Here is a 19,677-nt window from a genome sequence, read left to right on the forward strand (position 1 = left end):
TAATTCAAAAGCATCAATTATTCGGCGATCAGCCTTCTTTATGCTCCAGCTCTCACTTCCATACATCACTACTGGGAAAACCATGGCTTTAACTATACGGACCTTTGTTGGCAGGGTGATGTCTCTGCTTCAAATAGACAGCACCTTCAAATGGAGGACCATCTGCTGAAAAGTAGGACACCTGGACACCCTTGCCATAGGCTATGGCTCTAGTCTCTCTTTCCCTTGGTAATGTCTACCATTGCAGAACATGTGGTGTGGCATGAGACCACCATGGAGAGAATTTCCTGGCCATACTTAATTAATCGAGGTTGAGATATGGCATCACATGTTTTCGGTTTTGACACCATTGATGGAAGCCAAGCTTGATCCCCATTCACAAGCTGCCCAATCACCCACCCACCACTAAAACACAGGGCCGGCTAGTGCCCGTGGGGTCTAGTAGGGCAGAAGGCAAGGAGACCAACATTAGTTGGCGCCAGAACCAACGACAGCCAGAGCCAACTCACTCTAATTTTGCTCCCGTTCTTCTGCCTGCTAAGTTCTACAAGGGCAACACTGAGGGGGAGGAAGCTGACAGGCAGTTCCACCCACCTGAACTGGTTGCAAATACAAAGGTAGACAGGTGGGACTGGCTGAGGGCACACTGAGATTGGCAGGGCGGTGGCCCATTTACCCAACTGGACCAGCCCCCACTGCAAAGCTGTCATAGTGAGAGTTGGATCTGGGTGTGGGGAGAGGGGCTGAGGAGGGAGTGTGGCCTGGAAAGAGTCCCCAGGGGCATATAAGGAGGCCTGGAGGGTCAAAACTGGGCCGATGACTCCCACCCCTATTCTTGTGGAGAGAAGTTCTTCTGAGAGCCAGGTGGGTGAAGAAGGTTCTATGGCAGTTACAGACATTTGGAACCTGGCTAGGAGATTCCAGAAAGCTGAGCTGAGCTGGGGATGTTCTACGGAAGAAGGGTGCATCCCACTGAGCTTGTTGCTGTGGCCAAAGGAACTGCTGACGCCAGAGGGTGAAAGCAAGCATCTAAGGAGCAAGCCTGAGTCACGTACATGGGAAACAGAAGTGGAGGTAAGTGGAGAGGAACCAGAAAAATAGCCACAGCGGGAAACAGATGTATGACAAGGATAGACACTATTTTAGAATAGCCCTCCTCTACATTGGTCGCCAATGTGGTGCCCATGGGCACACGTGTACCCATAGAGGTCTTCCCAGGTAATAATAATAATAATAATAATAATAATAATAATAATAATAATAATAAAATTTATTTATATCCCGCCCTCCCCAGCCGAAGCCGGGCTCAGGGCGGCTAACAACAATAAAACAGTACAAAAGTACAACACAAACAACACTCTAAAATCATCCATTATAAAATTATTTAAAATTAATTTTAAATTTTAAAATTAATTAATCCCCTACAGCAGGGATTACCAACTGCCACAGGTGGGAAAAGGTAAATATCGTCTCAAAAATCCACTATGCATGAGAATTGGCTTCAGGATGGTGATGTCAGAGCGAGGGCAGGAGAAGGAAGTCCTTGCTCTGCCTTCATTCTGGACTCATCATCTGCACAGGAAGAAAAGCTTTGGCCTCTGCTCTGTTTTTACCCAGTGCTAAAATCTCTCTGCTGAAAGCTGAACCCAAGTTTCCTTTGGTTGTGTCTCTCGACAGTGCCTCTGCTGTGTTTGTGACTCTTTCCCACCGCTTAAAGATGCATTTTTCGAAGAAAAGTAAGTATGAACAGCACAAAAGATTTTGACGGAGACATCTCCATTTATTTAATGTGCCTACTATTTAATATACAGAAGTGTAGAAAGAAATAGATCTTATGATAAAATAATAATTTTATTATTTATATCCCACTCATCTGCCTGGGTTTCCCCAGCCACTCTGGGCAGCTTCCAGCACATAAGAAAACATAATTAAAAAGCTAAACATTAAAAACTTCCCAATACAGGGCTGCCTTCAGATGTCTTCTAAAAGTTGTGTAGCTCTTTATCTCCTTGACATTTGATGGGAGGGTGCTCCCTGGGCAGGGTGCCTCTGTCTGTCTGTCTGTCTGTCTGTCTATTCTATCTCTATGACTTCATCTGCGTTATACATTTAAAGCAGTGCCATGACACTTTAAACAGCAAGGCCTCCCCCCCCCCCAAAGAACCCTGGGAAGTAGCACCTTATGTATGCATAGCAGATATCCTGCCATTAATCTACAGCCTGTCCTCGAGTGCTTTTGCCTGGCTGGAATGTGCTCTTCAGCTGGGACCATGCCTCTTGTTTGTCTGGCCTTTGTATATATGCAAACCACTGACTCTTGGGTGACTGCAGCGCAGCCTCCTATAAAGAGTTAAGTACAATACCTGTTGCTTTGCCTACTTTTGCCTCAGTTCCTGTCCACCTTTGCTACGTGGTCCCTGGAGAATTGTCTATGGGGAAATGAGGCTCTTGTTGTAGGCCCCCTTGAGCTTGGAGGAAAGCTTGGTGGGAAACAGCAGGAGGAAGCAGCCCAGATAGAGGGTTAGCAGTTTCAGCCCCTCATCAGCAGCAACCTGAGGCCAGAGCAATGGAACAGAAATGAGCAGATGGTCAGGGGCTACATCTGGGAGCTCTTGGAGGAAACTGATTTCCTAGATCTATTTCAGTTGAGATTTAGGCCTGGTTTAGACACAGAAACTGCTTTGTTTGCCCTGTATGATGAACTTTCTTGGGAGAGAGACAGGGGAGATGTGTTCCTCTTAATTATCATCAAACCTCTCAATGGCTTTTGGAGCAACTGTCTGAGTTAGGCCTGGGAGCCACTGCTTGGTGGTGGTTCTGGTCTTACTTGAGTAGTCATTTTCAGAGGTGATGCTTGGGGAGAGCTGTTCAGCCCCATAGAGCCTTCAATTTGGGCTTCCTCAGGGTTTGATTTTATTCCCCTATGCTCTTTAACATCTACATGAAACTGCTAAGTGGGGTCATCTGGAGGTATGGAGTATGCTGCCAGCAATATGCTGATGACACACAGCTCTGCTTATCCTTTACATCTGCAGGTACTTGGACCCTTGTCTTGCCTTGGTAATGGACTGGATGAGAGCCAATAAACTGAAGCTCAATCCAGATAAGACTGAGGCACCATTACTGGGTGGTTCCCTAGACCAGATGAATGGGAAGTCACTTGCTCTTGATAGGGTTACACTCCCTGTGAAGGATCAGGTATGCAGCTTGGATCCTTCGCTCAAGCATGCTGGTTATATGAGGCTGGTGACCCTACAGATTTATTTATTTATTTTTGAGTTCGATTTATATTTACAAATTCCAGAGGAGTTCACAAGTCACACTGTCAAAAATAGAACATCATCATCGTCATCATATGAGCAGACCTTTCCAGAGAGGATGCAAGACTCTTCTTTTCCATAATGAAGGTGCTGGTGCCTAACATCCTAGCATAGGATTCTATGCTGGCATTGGATGTTAGCACACTATTTAGAATACTGCTACCTGCTTGTGTTTTTGATGTGGATGTTTGGAATTTAATGTTTGCACGAACCACGTTTTATGGATGCTGGTGCTTCTGGCTTGTTAGACGGGAGTTAAAACATCTCACTTCCATCACCCCTTCCCATCCCACCTCCCGGCAGAAGTCCACCTTTCTGAAGATAGCCATTTGTCCTTCCGGTACAAGTTCTTCATCAGAATATTCAGCTGCGTTGGCCTGGTCGGTTTGTTTATCAGTCTTCTCTCTCCGTCCTGGATTGAGATCTTCCACAAGGATTTCGTCACCAATTTGGGCCTCTGGAACATATGCATAAGCAGAAGATGCAAGAGACTTAGGCTGAACTCAAGTAAGGCAGCCCCCTTCCCTCCCTGCCTCCCTCCATCTTTCCTCACCCCGGCAGTGCACCTGGGGGTTGGTCTTTGAATTTCAGCAACCCATGTCAAGGATTGGGGAAATGCGTTGCCAGGTCCGACCCTACCAGTGAATGGCAAGGGAGGAGGTGGAGTGGGAAAGTGATGTAGGGTGGCGCTACGGGTGCTCCTGCACCCCCTAAGTCAGGGTGGTCCACTATGCAGTCCTGAAGGCCGGTAAAAGCTTAGTTTACCGGCATCAACTATAAACGGCCTTGGGTGCCTGAGCACCCACAAACTATTGTGGGTGTTCAACATCCATACCGTGGGGTGTCCAATGCGACTTCCGGTGCCTTGCGAAGCACCAAATGTCACATCTGAGGCCTCATGGGTGTCAGGAATGTGCCCCCCCCCCGAGCGCAGCGGAAGAGTCAGCCTCAGAAATTGAGCTGAGTGAGCAAGGGGCTGCCTCTGGGGATGAGAGCTGTCTGTCAGAGTTTAGAGAAGACAGCCTGGCCCCCCTCCTTCCCAGAGAACAAGCTGTTAGCTCCCAAAGAGAGGAAGAGCTGGAAGTCGGCCCAAGTGTTGCCAGGCAACCAGCAGATAAGCCAGAGTCGGAGGGTGTGTCTTCTGGTAAAGAGACAGGCCAGTCGTGCAGTCCCCATATGAGGAGGTTGGAAAGAATCAGAGAGCAACAGAAGGGAAGGAGAAGAAAGGCGGGATTTTGGCGTCCTTACTGTTGGGGGGAGGGACGATGAGTCAGACTGAGCAACTAAGGTTAATGAGAGCAGGCAGAACGCCGTGCTCTGGATGTGTTTTTCTTGTAAATAAACTTATATAAAACTGACGAAGAGTCCTTACTGCTTATCAGGCTGCTTGCCTGCCAGATATCATTATAATGGGGCCCCCAGGTGCCGCTGCAGCGCATGCAACATCACGCAAGTTGATGCCCTTGGCTTAGTGTTTTCCCCCCTTTGGGAACAAGGTGGGAGGTCTCTGGGACCCTGCCAGTGTCTCCCACTTCCTTCCCAAAGCCTGGTACCACAATGTGACACGGCAGTGTGTGGCCTGCAGGTCTGAAGTACCCTTGTGGCCCACTTGGTATGAAAAGTTGGACTGCTCTGCCCTAAGGGGTAGTGAAGAACACTTTCCTATTACCAGTGTTGAAGGAAGATTGAGGTGCCCGCCTGATTGGCACACAGGAGCGGGATGCCATCTTGTCCTTTGCCTCAGGTAGCAAAATTTCTTGGGCCAACACCACTGTCAGGGAGTGGCTGGAAGATGAGGAGTGGTTGGAGGCTTCAGCCAGGGAACTCCCAAGGGAAACTCCAGAGGAGTGCTCAGAGCCAGGAGGTTAGTGGCGGAACACTGGGGAAAGGTCAGAAGGAGGGGATTGGGAGAAGGGGCTGGATGCTGAGGGGGGCAACAGGGTTTAGTGAGCAAGGAGAGCCTGTGACAGGGAGAAGTTCAGACTCCAAGGCTGAGGCAGAGGAGGGGGGTCCAGAGGCTGCTGAAGAATCCCGGGAATTGCCCTCTCCTGCTGCAGCAAGCCCCTACCCCCCCCCCCCCGATCTCCAAGAACATGCAGAATAATGAGAGCAAAACAGTGGCCAGAGGTGTGCAGACACAGTTTGAGACAGCTTGGAAAACATCTGGGAAAAGAGGAGCCTTAGAAAGGGTGAAAGGCAGGGCCCTTCAACCCTGGCAACTGTCCATAGAGGCAAGACCTGCTGGAAAGGGTTGGTGAGTTGTCTGCCGTTTCCTTGAATAAAGAGTTAACTTCACTGACAATTGACTCTGCCTCTTCCTGCTGATGTGCTTGGCTGACTCCAGCCCTGGCACCTGTGTACTTTCACAATCTCCCTTAAAAAATGCTTTTCTGTGCTCATTCTTTGGTTGCAGAACTGTGCTGCAAAATTCACAGGAGTGGGGATTGTAAAGGACAGCTGTGTTTCAGATTCCACGCTGGCTTGAGGAGTGTGCGTGAGGGAGCTCCTCATTAAGATGCAAATAAATTTGAATGACCCCCCCCCCCGTTCCCTACTGTTCTGTAATGCTAAGAACCGATTCTCTCGCACATCTGTCTTTCAGCATCACTCACCTTTGATTCTCCCCAGACATCCTCCTTGTCATCAGAATCTTGATGTCAATCAGCACATTATTTGGCTTGGTGGCAACTGCCTGCACATTGCTGTCCAGCACCAGCTTAAGGCTATCCAGGTGGCCAGCTGTCACCAATTTATGCACAGGTAGAGCTCTCTCTGCAAGGCTGATTATTTGCCCTTAGCATTTGTGTAATACTTCAGTTCTACTATGCCCATGTTGCATTATTGTGATCTTTACAGCTCCCCCTGTTAAGTAAGTGAGTAATTGCTGCACTCCCCATAGCCTTGGATGTGATAGGGCTAATGTCTCTGGGCCACCGGTTCCAGCCCCACATTGGACAAAATATTCCTTCATTGCAGAGGGTTGGATTAGATGGCCCTCATGGTCCCTTCCAATTCTACAATTCCATGATTCTATGTTTTATTTCCCAGTTTATATAACACCCAAGTAAGGCTTAAGGGTTTCACCAGCCTCTTCAGCAGGCAAAGAGGGGCGGAAAAGTTGCAAACGTCTAGCTTGTTCGCAGCTTGACTCCCCTTACTTGATCTGCTAGCGGGAGTGTAAGTAGGATGTTGCAGTCAGAATATTAGGAAATTTATACAAATAGGATATTAGCAGACAGAGGGAAAGCAAAGAATTGTTGTAGAGGAAACAAGGAGATAGAGAACTTTTTTCAGTCCAAAGGCCACTGAGGTCCAAAGTGTTGCTGGGAGGGCAGGTAAGCCTTGCCTGCAAAATCAATCACAAGACATATATACACACATCATTTGAATGGCAATGGCTATCAACTTATTGGGGGGGGGGACTGTCCCCCTCCAATATTTTATGGGGGGGCCCAAAGGGACCACAGCTCCTATGCTTCTGGGCAGTCTTCCAGGAAGCCCATGCTTCCTGGCACTGGCCTCTGGTGTCACATTTCAATGACGCATTATGTACGTTAAAGGCAGAACGTAATGTGTCCGTCTGCATTATGAAACCCATTCCTTAACGCTTCCTTAGCGTTATAAACCATGAGTGTAGATCCACCCTCACCATTCTCTATCCTCCAGCCAGGTGAGCAAGAAGCATAGTCAGAGTTCAAAAATGCATTTCAGCCAGGCCATTGCATTCAAGAAGGGTGCGAAGCAGCACCAGTAAGGGGTGTCCTGGGGAGGGGCAGATGGAGAGGCCTGGAGGGATGCTGTTGGCCTCCAGGTCTGGGGTTTCCCTTCTTGTTTGAGTGAAATGTTAAATGTGGGCTGAGGATCTTTGGTGCATCGAATAGCATACTGTAGCGTACGGCAACTCCCTGCAGGAGAAGGGCTTTTGTCAGGACTTTCTGCTGAGTGCTCTTTTTTCGTACCCACAGGAATCATTTCCCTGATCACCATGGTGTTGTACGGCACGTCAATCTCACCCAACAGCACCTTGGGCAGCCCAATCCCTCATACGACCTCTCCAAAGTATCTCTCCTGGTCCTTTGGGATAGGCTGCTTGGCCAGCTTCCTGTACCTGACAAACAGTGAGTTTTCCTTTTGCGCCCTGATATACGGGGGATGCAGAAAGGAGGAGGGAGACAGAAGGGAGGGAGAGGAGGAAAGAGAAGGAGCCGGCTGCTTAAGCCACGCCATGCTTGGCTCTGCATTTTGCCGCTGTGCTTTCTAGATGTTGAAGGAACTCAGCCCCACCCCAAAAATATTGGGAAGGAGCTGGCATCCCAGGGGGCTAGAAATTCTTTAAAAATATTTAACAGCTTAAAAGCATAGGCATGAAGTCCCAAGACAACAAAACTACTGCAGCAGCAGCAGGCACTCTCCTGGACCGACCTGCGCAAACCGCCTTGCTCTGAAGGACCCCAGCCTTGCCTCAGAGCAAGCCAGAGGGGAGGAGGAGCCTGAGGCTGAAGGCATGGCAAATGGTACTCACATGTTAGTGGCTGCAAAAGTGTTAACAAGGGGAACGAGCAAACAGAAGCCAGAGCAGTGGGGAAGAGGACAGGGGTTGGTTCTGGAGGGACGTGTGCAGAGCCAGCACATCCATGAAGCAATTTAGGTGATTGCCTCGAGCAATAGGATCCACTGGGGCAGCAGATCCAACCACCAAGGAATACAGTGGCAGCAACAGCTGTGGTACAGCCCTTAGAGGCCAGATCTGCTGCCACTCTTGATGAATAGGCGGCGTGGCTGGTCTCCTCTTACCCTTGTTGATGATGTAGACCTTTGTTTCTCCCTTGTTCTCGATGTGAATCTTCACTCACCCCTTCTTCCCTGGCTGGGGGGGGGGGGCACCTCAGGTTTGCCTCAGGTGCCAAAACGCCTTGGGTCAGCCCTGGCCATGTGTGAGAGCCAGCAAGTGAGTAGAGAGCCCGGGGGCCAAATTCACACCCAGCCATGCCCACCACCTTAGGCATTGCCTCCTTTTGCCTCAGGATGATAGAGCTGGCCTTGAACACTTTGATGGGGGCCGATGACCACCAGCGCATAGCTCTGGTGCTCAAAAGCTTGCACTGGCCGTGCATAGATAACCGGGACTGCTTCAAGACACTTGCACTGATTTACAAGGCCTCTAGCATCCTGGGTATGGTATAGTATCCCTTGTACCCCTTCCTGATCACTAACATCTTTGAGGAGTCTCTGTCATGGCTGACATGGTTCAGATATACAGCTTGAAACTAACTGCAAACAATGTATTCAGTGTTGTGGGCCGAAACCTGGGGAACTCCCTCCCACCTGACATTAGAGACAGAGCCCTCTTTGCTGAACTTCAGGCCCGTGGCAATGGGCTTCTTATTCCAGGAGTCATTTTAAGGCAGTGTTTGGTTTTATGATAGCTTTTTATTTTTATTTTTTGGGTCCCTGTTTGGTCTCTTGCTTAGAAATGCTGATGATTAATAAAATAATAAATTAAGTCTACCAACAACTTGTGTTCTCCCCAATCTCCCCCACCCACCCTGCCTCAAACAGTACTCCTGTACATCCTGATAGAACTTGAGGGAAACACCAGCACGCATGATGACCTCAAGCCAAAACAACGTCGCCTGATCTTGGTCACATAGAAGAGTGCGGAAGCGCATCGGACTTGAACCAATCTAGAATGTCCACATTTAAGGATTCTGATGCAGGAGTTTTTTCTCCCCCCGTCGCTGAAGAAATACCCTGGAAGGAATATCCAAAAAATCTTGTTATATCAGAATGCAGGTTTTTTTCCCCTAAAAAAAAAGATTTTTATTTATTTAATTTTTTTTAAATTAAGGATGCAGAGTGCAAGAAAGAAAACCAAGCAAGAATAACCATGTGCAAAGAGGTTCTTGCACATCCTGCCTGAATCCACAATGGTGTGAACAGGGAATCCCAACATAAAGCAGAGTCACAAGATCCGAAATTTACTGTAACAGGAAAGCGCCAGGAGGTCAGCCTACTTCTTCAAACCCCAAGCGTGCCATTCAGCTATATTTTTTTTACTGAGAGCTGAACCATTGAAACGAACATCCACGTGGGGACTAAGGGTCCTGTGTTCTGTATTTCTATGCACAGGTCTGGGCTTTCCGGGTCTGAGTTCAAGGGCTTTATTTGCTTGTTTATTTTTGCCCCACGCTTTCCCCATGAAAACCCCACTATTTGCTGCTGAAAACAATTAACATTTGGTGGTAAAGATTGAGTTTACCTGGGGAGAGTGGCAGTGCAAGGGTGAGAGGTAGGTGTCAATGAGCCTGAACTTTGGTCCCTTAATTTTGATGCATTTACTTTGAAAATTTGTTCCATACAAACCCACTGCTATGAAATTTAGATTTGGTAAAGATGCTAACATGGAATGCAAACACTTGTGTGTGCATCTTTCTCTCTCTTTTTTAACGTTCCAACTCCTAACTTTTTCCATTCTCCTGGGATGAACTTTGATAATGTAGCACCCTGTGCAAGGTTAAAATCTCTGAACCAGAGGTAGGTGGAGATGGTGGAGGGGAGATTTGCAGCCCAAGCCTGACGTGATTGCAGCTCTTGTAGCCCAGTCACCCGAGGAAAATCTCAGCCATCTGAAGGGGGGGCAGCTTTATTGCTTATACTAATATTGTGCAGCTTGAAGCAACTGGATGCATAAAAACTGGCTCCTTTTGGAATGAAACATTGTCCAGACCCATCAGATATTACTCAAAACTCTATTTGCAGAACTTTCTTCAAAACAGAACAGAAAAACAGTAGATATATTAAAATAATTCCATACAATATCTTGCACAAGTCGAGCACAGGTTCAGCATCTTAGGGGGGAAAAGATAATTCCAAACAGAGCCAGTGTGGTGTAGTGGTTAAGATCGGTAGACTCGTAATCTGGTGAACCGGGTTCGCTTCCCCGCTCCTCCACATGCAGCTGCTGGGTGACCTTGGGCTAGTCATACTTCTTTGAAGTCTCTCAGTCCCACTCACTTCACAGAGTGTTTGTTGTGGGGGAGGAAGGGAAAGGAGAATGTTAGCCACTTTGAGACTCCTTCGGGTAGTGATAAAGCGAGATATCAAATCTGAACTCTTCTTCTTCTTCTATAACGAAAAGTCTCTCTCCTTACAGCCTCCATTTTGCCTGGAGCCATTCTCTCTCCCTTCAGAGGACTCATTTACAAATCCTTACTCCCACAGAGCCTGACAAACAGACTCAGCCACCACCCTTCCAAGATTGAGAATTTGCAATTCAATAGCCTCTTATGTGATCTAAGGTTAAACTCTCATGTCAGAACTACCAGAGAACAATAACAGTTAATTATCAATGCATCAAGAAGTTCAGATATCACTTAGTATACTCCAGTGGCATTTCCCCATGTTACACCATTTCAGCAATACACAACAAGTATATTTAACAGGATTTTTTGGGGGGGAGGGGGGGTTATAGAGTGTTCTTTGACACATTCCTTTACAAATTTCTGGGGTGGTTTTTGCACCCCCTGGGTTCAGTGCTTCATGTGGGGGAACCAGTAACACTGCCCTAAATCTGCCTCTGGTTAATTCTTCTGTGGATCAGGCCACAGTTATCTCTGGGAAGTGTGGGGGACAGGACAAAAAAAGAAAAAAGAAGAAGATATGGGGTATGGGACAGAATCTACAAGTGGACATGCCCACACACTGTCTCCTGAAGGCACAATCCCGCCTCTGATCTGTACCGTAAGGTTTCAACCATCAAACAAAGAGGCCCAATCTGTCTGTTTGCCTTGGAGACATTGGCCGACCCAGGGCAGCCTTCAGCTGAGTTTTCCCATTTCCCCAATATGCCTGTTGAGGATTCATGTGTGTGAACTGATTTACTCAACATTTCCAAACTTCACCTCAACTTTTGTATGGATTTCAAAGCTACAGCGACACCTAATGGTGGCAGCGGTGGGAACACAACAGTGTGGGCATGGCAAGGTCAGGGCGTCCACGTAAGGCTTAGCGGTGATGTGGTGAAACACCAAAACCGACAGATGAGCCCATATCTATGCACTGCCCCTCATTCAGGGCACACGGTTTTGAAACTTTGCGGTCCCAAAACTGTCTTAACCGAGGGCAGTGTGCGCGATTGTTAACCAAAGAGATACAGCACAGCAATAGGCCCGGTAGGAAAGTCTGTGGCCACATCCATGCCATACATTTAAAGTGTGTGATTTCCCCACCACTGTAAAGAATTCTGGGAACGGCAGTGTGTTAAGGTTGCTGGAAAATGCAGTACTGCAAGGGGTAAACTACAGGTCCCAGGAATATTTGGAAGAAGCCATGTGCTTTAAATGTGTACACGGTCTGTGCCAGATCTCTGTGCAGCTCCCCTGTGTGGTGATGCACTGAACTGAAGGGGGCAGGTCCCCAGTGAGGCACCTTCAGACCCTAGACTGGCTATGTCCACCCAGCCTGACCACTGGATCCTCTGGGACAGGAAGCGGGTCTGAAATGCTTCCTGTTGCAGTTGAGCTGTGCTTGAGCATCATTGTCTTTTGGTATCCTTGGCTAGGCCTGGCCACTTGATCCTGCCTCCTGACTTTGGTGCTTTGCTCACTGATTCCTGGCTTGTCTCACAGTTCCTGGTTGTCGGCTTCTGGCTCACCTCTGATGGCTATCCCTAACCAAGCCTGGGCAACCTGCCACTGTGCTCTGGAAAGAAGCATCAGTCCTCAGTGGTGTAGCGTGGGTTGTCAGCACCCGGGGCAAGGCAAGTAATTTGCGCCCCCCCCGCTGCACTGACCCTCCCCCAGATAGTCCCTCGCTCTCTCTCCGCACCACACCGCATGCCTGGCACCCTCCCCTCCACAGTGGACGGCGACCCGGCGGCTCGGATCGGATTCGCACAGCCAGCACTGCAGTGAGAGAGAGTGAGCCAGGTAGGGGCAGAGAGCTGCGAGTGCGAGCGCACCCCCCCCGGATGTTGCGCCCGGTGCAGCCGGCCCCCCCCTGCACCCCCCACGCTACGCCACTGTCAGTCCTTCATTCCAGACATGTGGAATGTGTCATTTCTGTTATTACAGTGGTACCTCAGGTTACAGACGCTTCAGGTTGCAGACTCTGCTAACCCAGAAATAGTACCTCAGGTTAAGAACTTTGCTTCAGGATGAGAACAGAAATCGTGCGGCGGCAGCAGGAGGTCCCATTAGCTAAAGTGGTACCTCAGGTCAAGAACAGTTTCAGGTTAAGAACACACCTCCAGAATGAATTAAGTTCTTAACCTGAGGTACCACTGTACATCTGTTGATACAGCACTCCACTTCAGGGAGTTACACAGATCTCTGCCCTGAGGAGTTTACAATCTAGAATATATGGGCATGAGGGTGGGGGGGGAGAGAGAGATGAAGCAAGATCAGCACACTGCTTAATGAGGAAAGTCACTCTCCATGTGCTAACAAGCACTAAATAGAAATATTCATATTTAGAGCAGGCAAGGGACATGTGGAAGGAGGCTTTGCATATTGCTGGTCTGCTGGGTTGGAGGAGTTCAGTGAGTCCGAAAACCACACTCACATGATATATTTAAAACATTATGAGACCACTTCAAGCAGTCGGGGAAGAACAGCCAAAGAATTCTGGGAGTGGTAGTTTGTTAAGGGATCTGGGAGTTGTCAGGAGACCCCTGTTCAGGACCTCAGGACCTAAACAACCACCTTTCCCTATACAAACTATTATCTGTTATCTAAGGCCCCTCTCTATGTCCCCACACCCAAAGGGGTTCAGATGGTAGCAACAGGAGACTGGGCCTTTTCTGTGGTGGCTCTCCAACTGGAATACTCTCCCCCAAGAGGCTCACCTGGTATCATCATTACATGTATTTACGTGCCAGGCAAAAACATTCAGCCTTACCCAAGCCTTTTGGTCATTAAATAATCTCTGGCCTGTTAAAGCTAGGCGAGGGGCCAGCTATTATGGTAATTTTATTATTATGCTGTCTGTTATTTATTATGCTTTTTTATTGTGCTCCATAAAATACGTTCTTAGTGTTGTACACTGCCTTGGGATCTTTTGATAAAGGGTGGTATATAAATTGAGTTGTTGTTGTTGTTGTTGTTGTTATTCTCCCCCCTCACAGAGCTACCATTCCCAGAGTTCTCTCTGAAGAGATATTGATTGTTAAACCATTCTGAGAACTGTAGCTCTGTGAGAGAAATACAGTGGTACCTCAGGTTAAGTACTTAATTCGTTCCAGAGGTCCGTTCTTAACCTGAAACTATTCTTAACCTGAAGCACCACTTTAGCTAATGGGGCCTCCAGCTGCTGCTGCGCTGCCGGAGCACGATTTCTGTTCTCATCCTGAAGCAAAGTTCTTAACCTGAAGCACTATTTCTGGGTTAGCGGAGTCTGTAACCTGAAGCATATGTAACTTGAAGCGTATGTAGCCCGAGGTACCACTGTAGAAGTCCCCTGAGAACTCTCAGCACCCTTAAAAAAATGACAGCTCCCAGAATTCTTTGGGGGGAAGCAATGACTTTAAAGTGCTATCGTGGTGCCTTAAATGTATGGTGTGAAGATGGCCTAAAAGCCCTTGCGCCCTATCAGCGAAGATGCACCCACCCATTAGCTAGTTAAGTCAGGCCTGCTTGGCCAACAGAAACCCTACTGATGGCTATGGGATGTTCCACGGTAGTCAAGGTAACCAAGAAGCAAACGATGGAACTAGGAGTGGGATTCGACTCTAAAGAGAAGGCTTTTTCCAGGTTGTGAGCTTTTCATAAATTGAGAGGAAGCAGGGGTAGATTGCCATTTCTGGCCATGTCGAGAAATCCTGTCAGGAAACCACTGTTCAAAATGGGATCCGCTTAGAGAAAGCAAGTGCTGAAATAGAGGGAAGCCCCCAGACCTACTGACAGAGCTATGGGGTGGAACGAAGTCTTGGCTACAGGGTTCACAGTCTTCACTATCATTTTGCTTGTCTGCGCTGTTATGGATCACCACTGGATCCTAGTCGAGACCAAGATGCAGAATTACTACAGCGGCATTTGGAAAGTCTGTATCAAGCAGGTGTGCTCTGATCTCATTGCCGCTTCACGTAAGTTTCCCACACCTGTGGACAACCCCAGATTCTTTTCCTCAGGAATTGGTCATTCAGAGGTTCACCTGTAAGGAAGGATATAAAAAGCCACCTTTTCCCCATCCTACCCTGTGCTATTTTTTTTAGAAAAAGAGGCACCAGAGCTCACCACACAAACTTCTCCTTTGTTCTCTTAGAATGGCAATGGCGCCCACCTGAGCGATACGGCAGCTGAGCTCCTGGGAGTTCTGGCTGGGGGGAAAGCCCTGCCTATATCACAGCTGAATTGTAAAAGATAAATAATGGCACTAGTGTGGGGTGGGAAGAGTGGATTTCCTAAATGCAGAATTTGGATTTGGGAAAAGATGAGAGAGAGGTGGGGGGGGGGCTTGCAATACCTTCCAATGTGGCTTTCTAAGTCTCACAGTCTGGCCCTCAGCACTATCCTTAGAACACACCTCTCAGTGGCCTTGCTGTGCCTCTCAAGTGTTTTTCACCTGACAGGAACTGTGGCAATACCTCTTGCTTGTTATGATGGAGAGGGGCGATGGTTGGTCTTCCTGTGTGTGGAAGCTGGCCTAACTGCGCAAAGGTGAAACTTTTGCTCAGAAGGGAGTGAGCTCTCAGTCTGAAAAAGGGTTCCTTCTATAAAAGGTACATTTCCTTGATGGAGAATTTGGGTTTGGGAAGAGGCATGGGAGTGTGTGTGTGTGTGTATGAGAGAGAGAAAGAGAAGGTGACCATGGAAGAACCTCGCTATTCCCCCACCTCTAATAAGTCTTCCTTTGTTTTCTGTCCCACCACTGCAGCCAATGTCTATGGTGCCCGGACGCTCCTGATCTTAGCCCTTTTCTGTGGAATTGTTGGGGCCTCATTTATGACGTTCACTTACCGCTACTCCTCCCCTTTCACAATATACCGCTACCTGGTTGCTGCAATGGGATCTTTGATTGCAGGTATAAACAAACTTATAAAGAAGTAGAAGAATGTTGCATTTCAGGGCACATACAGAATGAGCTTACACTAAGTCAGTCCATCTCTAACCTGGTTTTGGGGGTGGGCAGACAGCAAGTTGGAATGCTGGGTCATTTGTGTGGGAATGGGGTGGGGATTATTGTTTTGCTGCTTTGTTTTGCTTGTTTTTATCCCCTGTATTTTATTCTGTGAACTGCCCTGAGATCTTAGAATTAAGGGTGGTATAATAATAATAATAATAATAATAATAATAATAATAATAATAATTTGCATCAGAGCAGCAAGGACTTCTGCCTCCTGGTGAGGGAAATGAAGAGCAAGAGATGCGCCAGTGAGAGGACTTTCTAACTCCAAGGACCCTCAGCCAGTGCCCAACTCAGTTGACCACTGGCACTAGGCTTGGGGCGCATCAATAGTCAAGCTCTCTCACCCACTTTCTCTCTCTCTCTTTTAGCTGGGGAACCTCAGATAAGCTCCTGGCAAAGCCCAAGTTCCTCAGGGCACAGTTTGGTTTGGTTCAGGGGGCACAAACCAAAAACTGGCCTAAAAAGTAGAAGCTAGATTGTTGCAGTTCTGCTGTCTCTCTTAAAACATTACACGGGACCACACACTAAATTCCTCCTTCTGTTTTCCCTCCAGCTGCCTTGGTGTTCTTAGCTCTGAGCATTTACACCATCCGTATCTCCACACACTCCATCAGCAGAACAGGCAATATCACGTACCTGTGGTCTTTTTACATGGCCTGGACCTCCTGCCCTTGCTTCATTTTAAGCGGTGAGTCAGGAGGGAGAAGATATTCTGTCCGATTTGCATTTAAGGACAACTCTTGTCAGAATTTTGTGACACAGTTCTTCAGCCAAACAACGTTGATCAAAAAAATGCATATATATTTGGGGAAAGTGTGCATTAAAATGGATATATTAGTGAAAACGATACATAAAAAAGGCATTGTATTAGGAGAAAATGCTTGCAAACAACAACAGCACCATGTTAACTGCATACAAAATGTGTTCATTAAGATAAATTTGCCCTATAGTATTGAAGAATTTGCATTAGGATTTTTATTTTATTTTTTACTGCAAATTGCTGCAGAAATGTGGAGACCTGAATGTCTTGGCAGTTCTAAAACCCTGTTCCAGCCTCACAAAAAGGCCTGGCAGCAAGGTGGCCATTTTGGGGTAGCATCAGTTTATTCCTATTATCCTAATGTGTGTCAGGCACATGGATGTCTCTATCCCAAACGGGTATCGTTTACCTTTTATGGTTGGTGTCACATCACATTATTGTTCATTAGCCGGACAAAAAATGGTTCATATTGAGAATTTGTGCAATTGCATTCAGGGCCGCTGCCATTTTCGCTTTTGGACTTTGAGACACCTGTATCTGCACATTCCTCTATATTTTGCTACCTGTTAATGCTAATTCTTAAGGGACTCGGGTGGCACTGTGGTCTAAACCACTGAGCCTCTTGAGCTTGCCGATCAGAAGGTTGGCAGCTCGAATCCCCGCGATGGGGTGAGCTCCTGTTGCTTGTTCCCAGCTCCTGCCAACCTAGCAGTTCGAAAGCACGCCAAAAAGTGCAAGTAGATAAATAGGTACCACTCCAACGGGAAGGTAAACGATGTTTCCATGCGCTGCTCTGGTTTCGGTGTTCTGTTGCGCCAGAAGCGGCTTAGTCATGCTGGCCACATGACCCGGAAAAACTGTCTGTGGACAAAGGCCAGCTCCCTCGGCTTGTAAAGCGAGATGAGCGCCGCAACCCTAGAGTCATCTGCGACTGGACTTAACTGTCAGGGGTCCTTCACCTTTTCTTTTCTTTTCTTCTTTAATGCTAATTTGGCATTTTTATGCCTGTTGATGCTAAGGCCATGGTTTTCATGCATCTACTTCTTTTTGTAATATGGGTGTATATTTCTTAGAGTCAAGGTCATTCAGTTCCTGCTGCCTTCCCCTCCCCCTTTGTCTTCTTCAGTGAATGTGTTTCCCCTCCCTTCTCTTTTGTGTTGCCTTTGGCTTGGACTGTATCCTGAGCTGGCCTCCCCATGAAACAGACTGGAGTCAGGATTGGAAGGGCTCATATATGCCTTGATGAGTTGCATTTCCCACCTCTGGACACTAGACGGCACAAGATCTCCTCCCCTGTGTGCACCAGTTCCAGTTCAGACTGTCTGCACATTGAGCATGAAGGGGCAAAGGGGGATACACGGGGCATTCAGCTAGAACATGCTTAGAAGCCTCCCTGCCACCAGAAACCCTGATCTTAAAGCCAAGCATACTTTGGCCACATCCACAACATACATGCAAAACACACTTCGATCAGTTTCACAGTGATAGCTGCACTCGCCAAGTTTCTTTGGGGACTGTAGTTTACTTAAAATACATAAAATGTGCTCTGGAAGAAATGCTGTAAGAGTTCTAATATGTGTATGTATGTATGTATGTATGTATGTATACACACACACACACACACACAAACACAGCCTACATGGCTCATGGTGCTGGTAATCCCAAGGTTGTGGGTTCGATTCCCGTATGTGACAGCTGCATATTCCTGCAAAGCAGGGGGTTGAACAAGATGACCCTCAGGGTTCCTTCCATATGATTCTATGATATAGCCTAGAGAGGAAGTTGCAAAAGTATGAGGTCACCACTGAAACTATATTAGCGTTTCAGCTTTCCCCAAGGTCCAGGGGTAGGGGGAATCTGAAATTCTTGTCTTTAATCTGGATTCCACCCTGCCAAGTTCCTATCCAGGAACTGTGCTGGAAATTCAGAATGCCAGATTCATTCTCAGGTTTACCAAACTGTCAGTCCTACTCAGGGAATATTTGCACCTTATGCTGGTGCCGTCATCTTTTTTTTGCTTGAATAGGTTTTAGGTCTCCTTCCAGATCAAGGCAAGCCATTTAGTAGATCCCTGAAACAAGGGATCAAGGAATAAGAAAATAAATTCTAAATGAAATATCTAAATGAAATAATGTGCCGCTTCACCACTTTGTGCTGCTACCGCCACTTCCCTTCCCCACCCTCACCCCTTCTGTAGGTTTGTTCAGCCTGATGGCACATCAACGTTTGCTGGTGCACGGATCCAGTTTCTCAGATGGAGAAAGCTCGAGCTCCTCGAGCTCCTCAGAATGGACCTCGAGCTCGTCAAGCTATTTGGAGAATTCAGAAGGGGAAAGAAAGATGTCTGTATCAGCAAGGCGGTCCAGTCATAAATAATGGAGAGGGGTGCTTGTCTGTGTTGTGTTTGTCGGGGGTATATGGGTCCCAAGCAATCCTTTGTGCTTCAGAAATTGTCAGTGCATGTACAGGAGATGGGGGTGGGGGGGGAGAGAGGAGATGCCTCCTTGGATGTGAACAAAGATTTGTAAATTGTATCCTGCCTTGTTGGGGTGGGGTGGGGTGGGAGGGATGAAAGTGTGGTTTATAAATTCTTAAATAAATGAATAGTGCCACTGTCTGGTCTTCAGTCTGTTTGTTTGTTTGTTTGTTTGGATAGTGGATATGTTGCTTATACTACAGCAAGGCAACGTAGGTTAAAACAACCAGCAAATACAAAAACATTGCAAAAATACGCACCACAGATGTGTTGACAATTGAATGAAGCATCCTTTAGGGAATCAAAATTCAAATTGTATCTAAAAATCAAGAACAGGTATAAGGGGAAACAATCATCGCAAATAACTAAACCTCTGTAAACACCACAAAGTAAAATGCTACAAATTGTGGTTTTATATTCTAAACTGCCTTGTGACCCTTGGATGAAGCACAGTATAAAAATTGTAATTATGATGATGATGAAAAATGAAATAAAACTAAAAACTATGAGTACATTTTACTCAAAGTAGGCCCACTCTGAAATTAATGGACCTTAGTTAGTCCTGGCCATTAATTTCAATGGGGCTACTCTGAGCAGGAATAACATTGGATACAACCCGTAAGATATGATTGACCGTTGGGCCAAAAAAGACAGGAATCAGCTTAGTCTTCTCAGTCACTGCCCCTGCCCCTATTATATTATTACCATATTTTTCACTCTATAAGATGCACCAGACCACAAGCCGCACCTTGTTTTTGGAGGAGGAAAACAAGAAAATAAATATTCTGAATCTCAGAAGCCAGAACAGCAAGAGGGATCGCTGCGCAGTGAAAGCAGCAATCCCTCTTGCTGTTCTGGCTTCTGGGATAGCTGTGCAGCCTGCATTCACTCCATAAGACGCACACACTTTCCCCCTTGCTTTTTAGGAGGGAAAAAGTGAGTCTTATAGAGCCAAAAATATGGTAAATTATCATTATCATTGCCACCATCAATCATCA

At 47.1% G+C, this 19,677-nt stretch overlaps 3 protein-coding genes across 7 annotated transcripts in view; 2 read left to right on the plus strand and 1 right to left on the minus strand.

Annotated features, from left to right (window-relative positions):
- Positions 1 to 19,677, minus strand: part of LOC310684739 (uncharacterized protein) — a 268,708-nt gene that overhangs the window by 27,392 nt on the left and 221,639 nt on the right. The gene's annotated exons all lie outside the window — the stretch shown is intronic.
- Positions 1,618 to 9,733, plus strand: LOC310684617 (uncharacterized protein). 5 transcript variants are annotated; one of them, XM_083456018.1, is made up of 7 exons: positions 1,654 to 1,736; positions 2,220 to 2,349; positions 3,624 to 3,827; positions 5,065 to 5,184; positions 5,949 to 6,080; positions 7,286 to 7,438; positions 8,880 to 9,733. In XM_083456018.1, the coding sequence occupies exons 2-7, from the start codon at positions 2,250 to 2,252 to the stop codon at positions 8,969 to 8,971; spliced, it is 801 nt and encodes a 266-aa protein (XP_083312144.1). In that variant the 5' UTR covers positions 1,654 to 1,736; positions 2,220 to 2,249; the 3' UTR covers positions 8,972 to 9,733. The 5 variants fall into 5 exon arrangements, 2 of the variants coding, with proteins under 2 accessions (XP_083312145.1, XP_083312144.1); XM_083456019.1 differs by lacking the exon at positions 2,220 to 2,349 and having other exon boundaries at positions 1,621 to 1,736; positions 9,169 to 9,733; XR_014514762.1 differs by lacking the exons at positions 2,220 to 2,349; positions 5,065 to 5,184 and having other exon boundaries at positions 1,618 to 1,736; positions 5,923 to 6,080.
- Positions 13,870 to 18,696, plus strand: LOC310684697 (protein NKG7-like). The gene is made up of 4 exons (XM_083456174.1): positions 13,870 to 14,400; positions 15,192 to 15,338; positions 15,997 to 16,131; positions 18,401 to 18,696. The coding sequence occupies exons 1-4, from the start codon at positions 14,226 to 14,228 to the stop codon at positions 18,577 to 18,579; spliced, it is 636 nt and encodes a 211-aa protein (XP_083312300.1). The 5' UTR covers positions 13,870 to 14,225; the 3' UTR covers positions 18,580 to 18,696.

The sequence above is a fragment of the Podarcis tiliguerta genome, assembly GCF_965153285.1.
Source record: "Podarcis tiliguerta genome assembly, chromosome: 8".
Classification (NCBI taxonomy): Eukaryota; Metazoa; Chordata; class Lepidosauria; order Squamata; family Lacertidae; genus Podarcis; species Podarcis tiliguerta.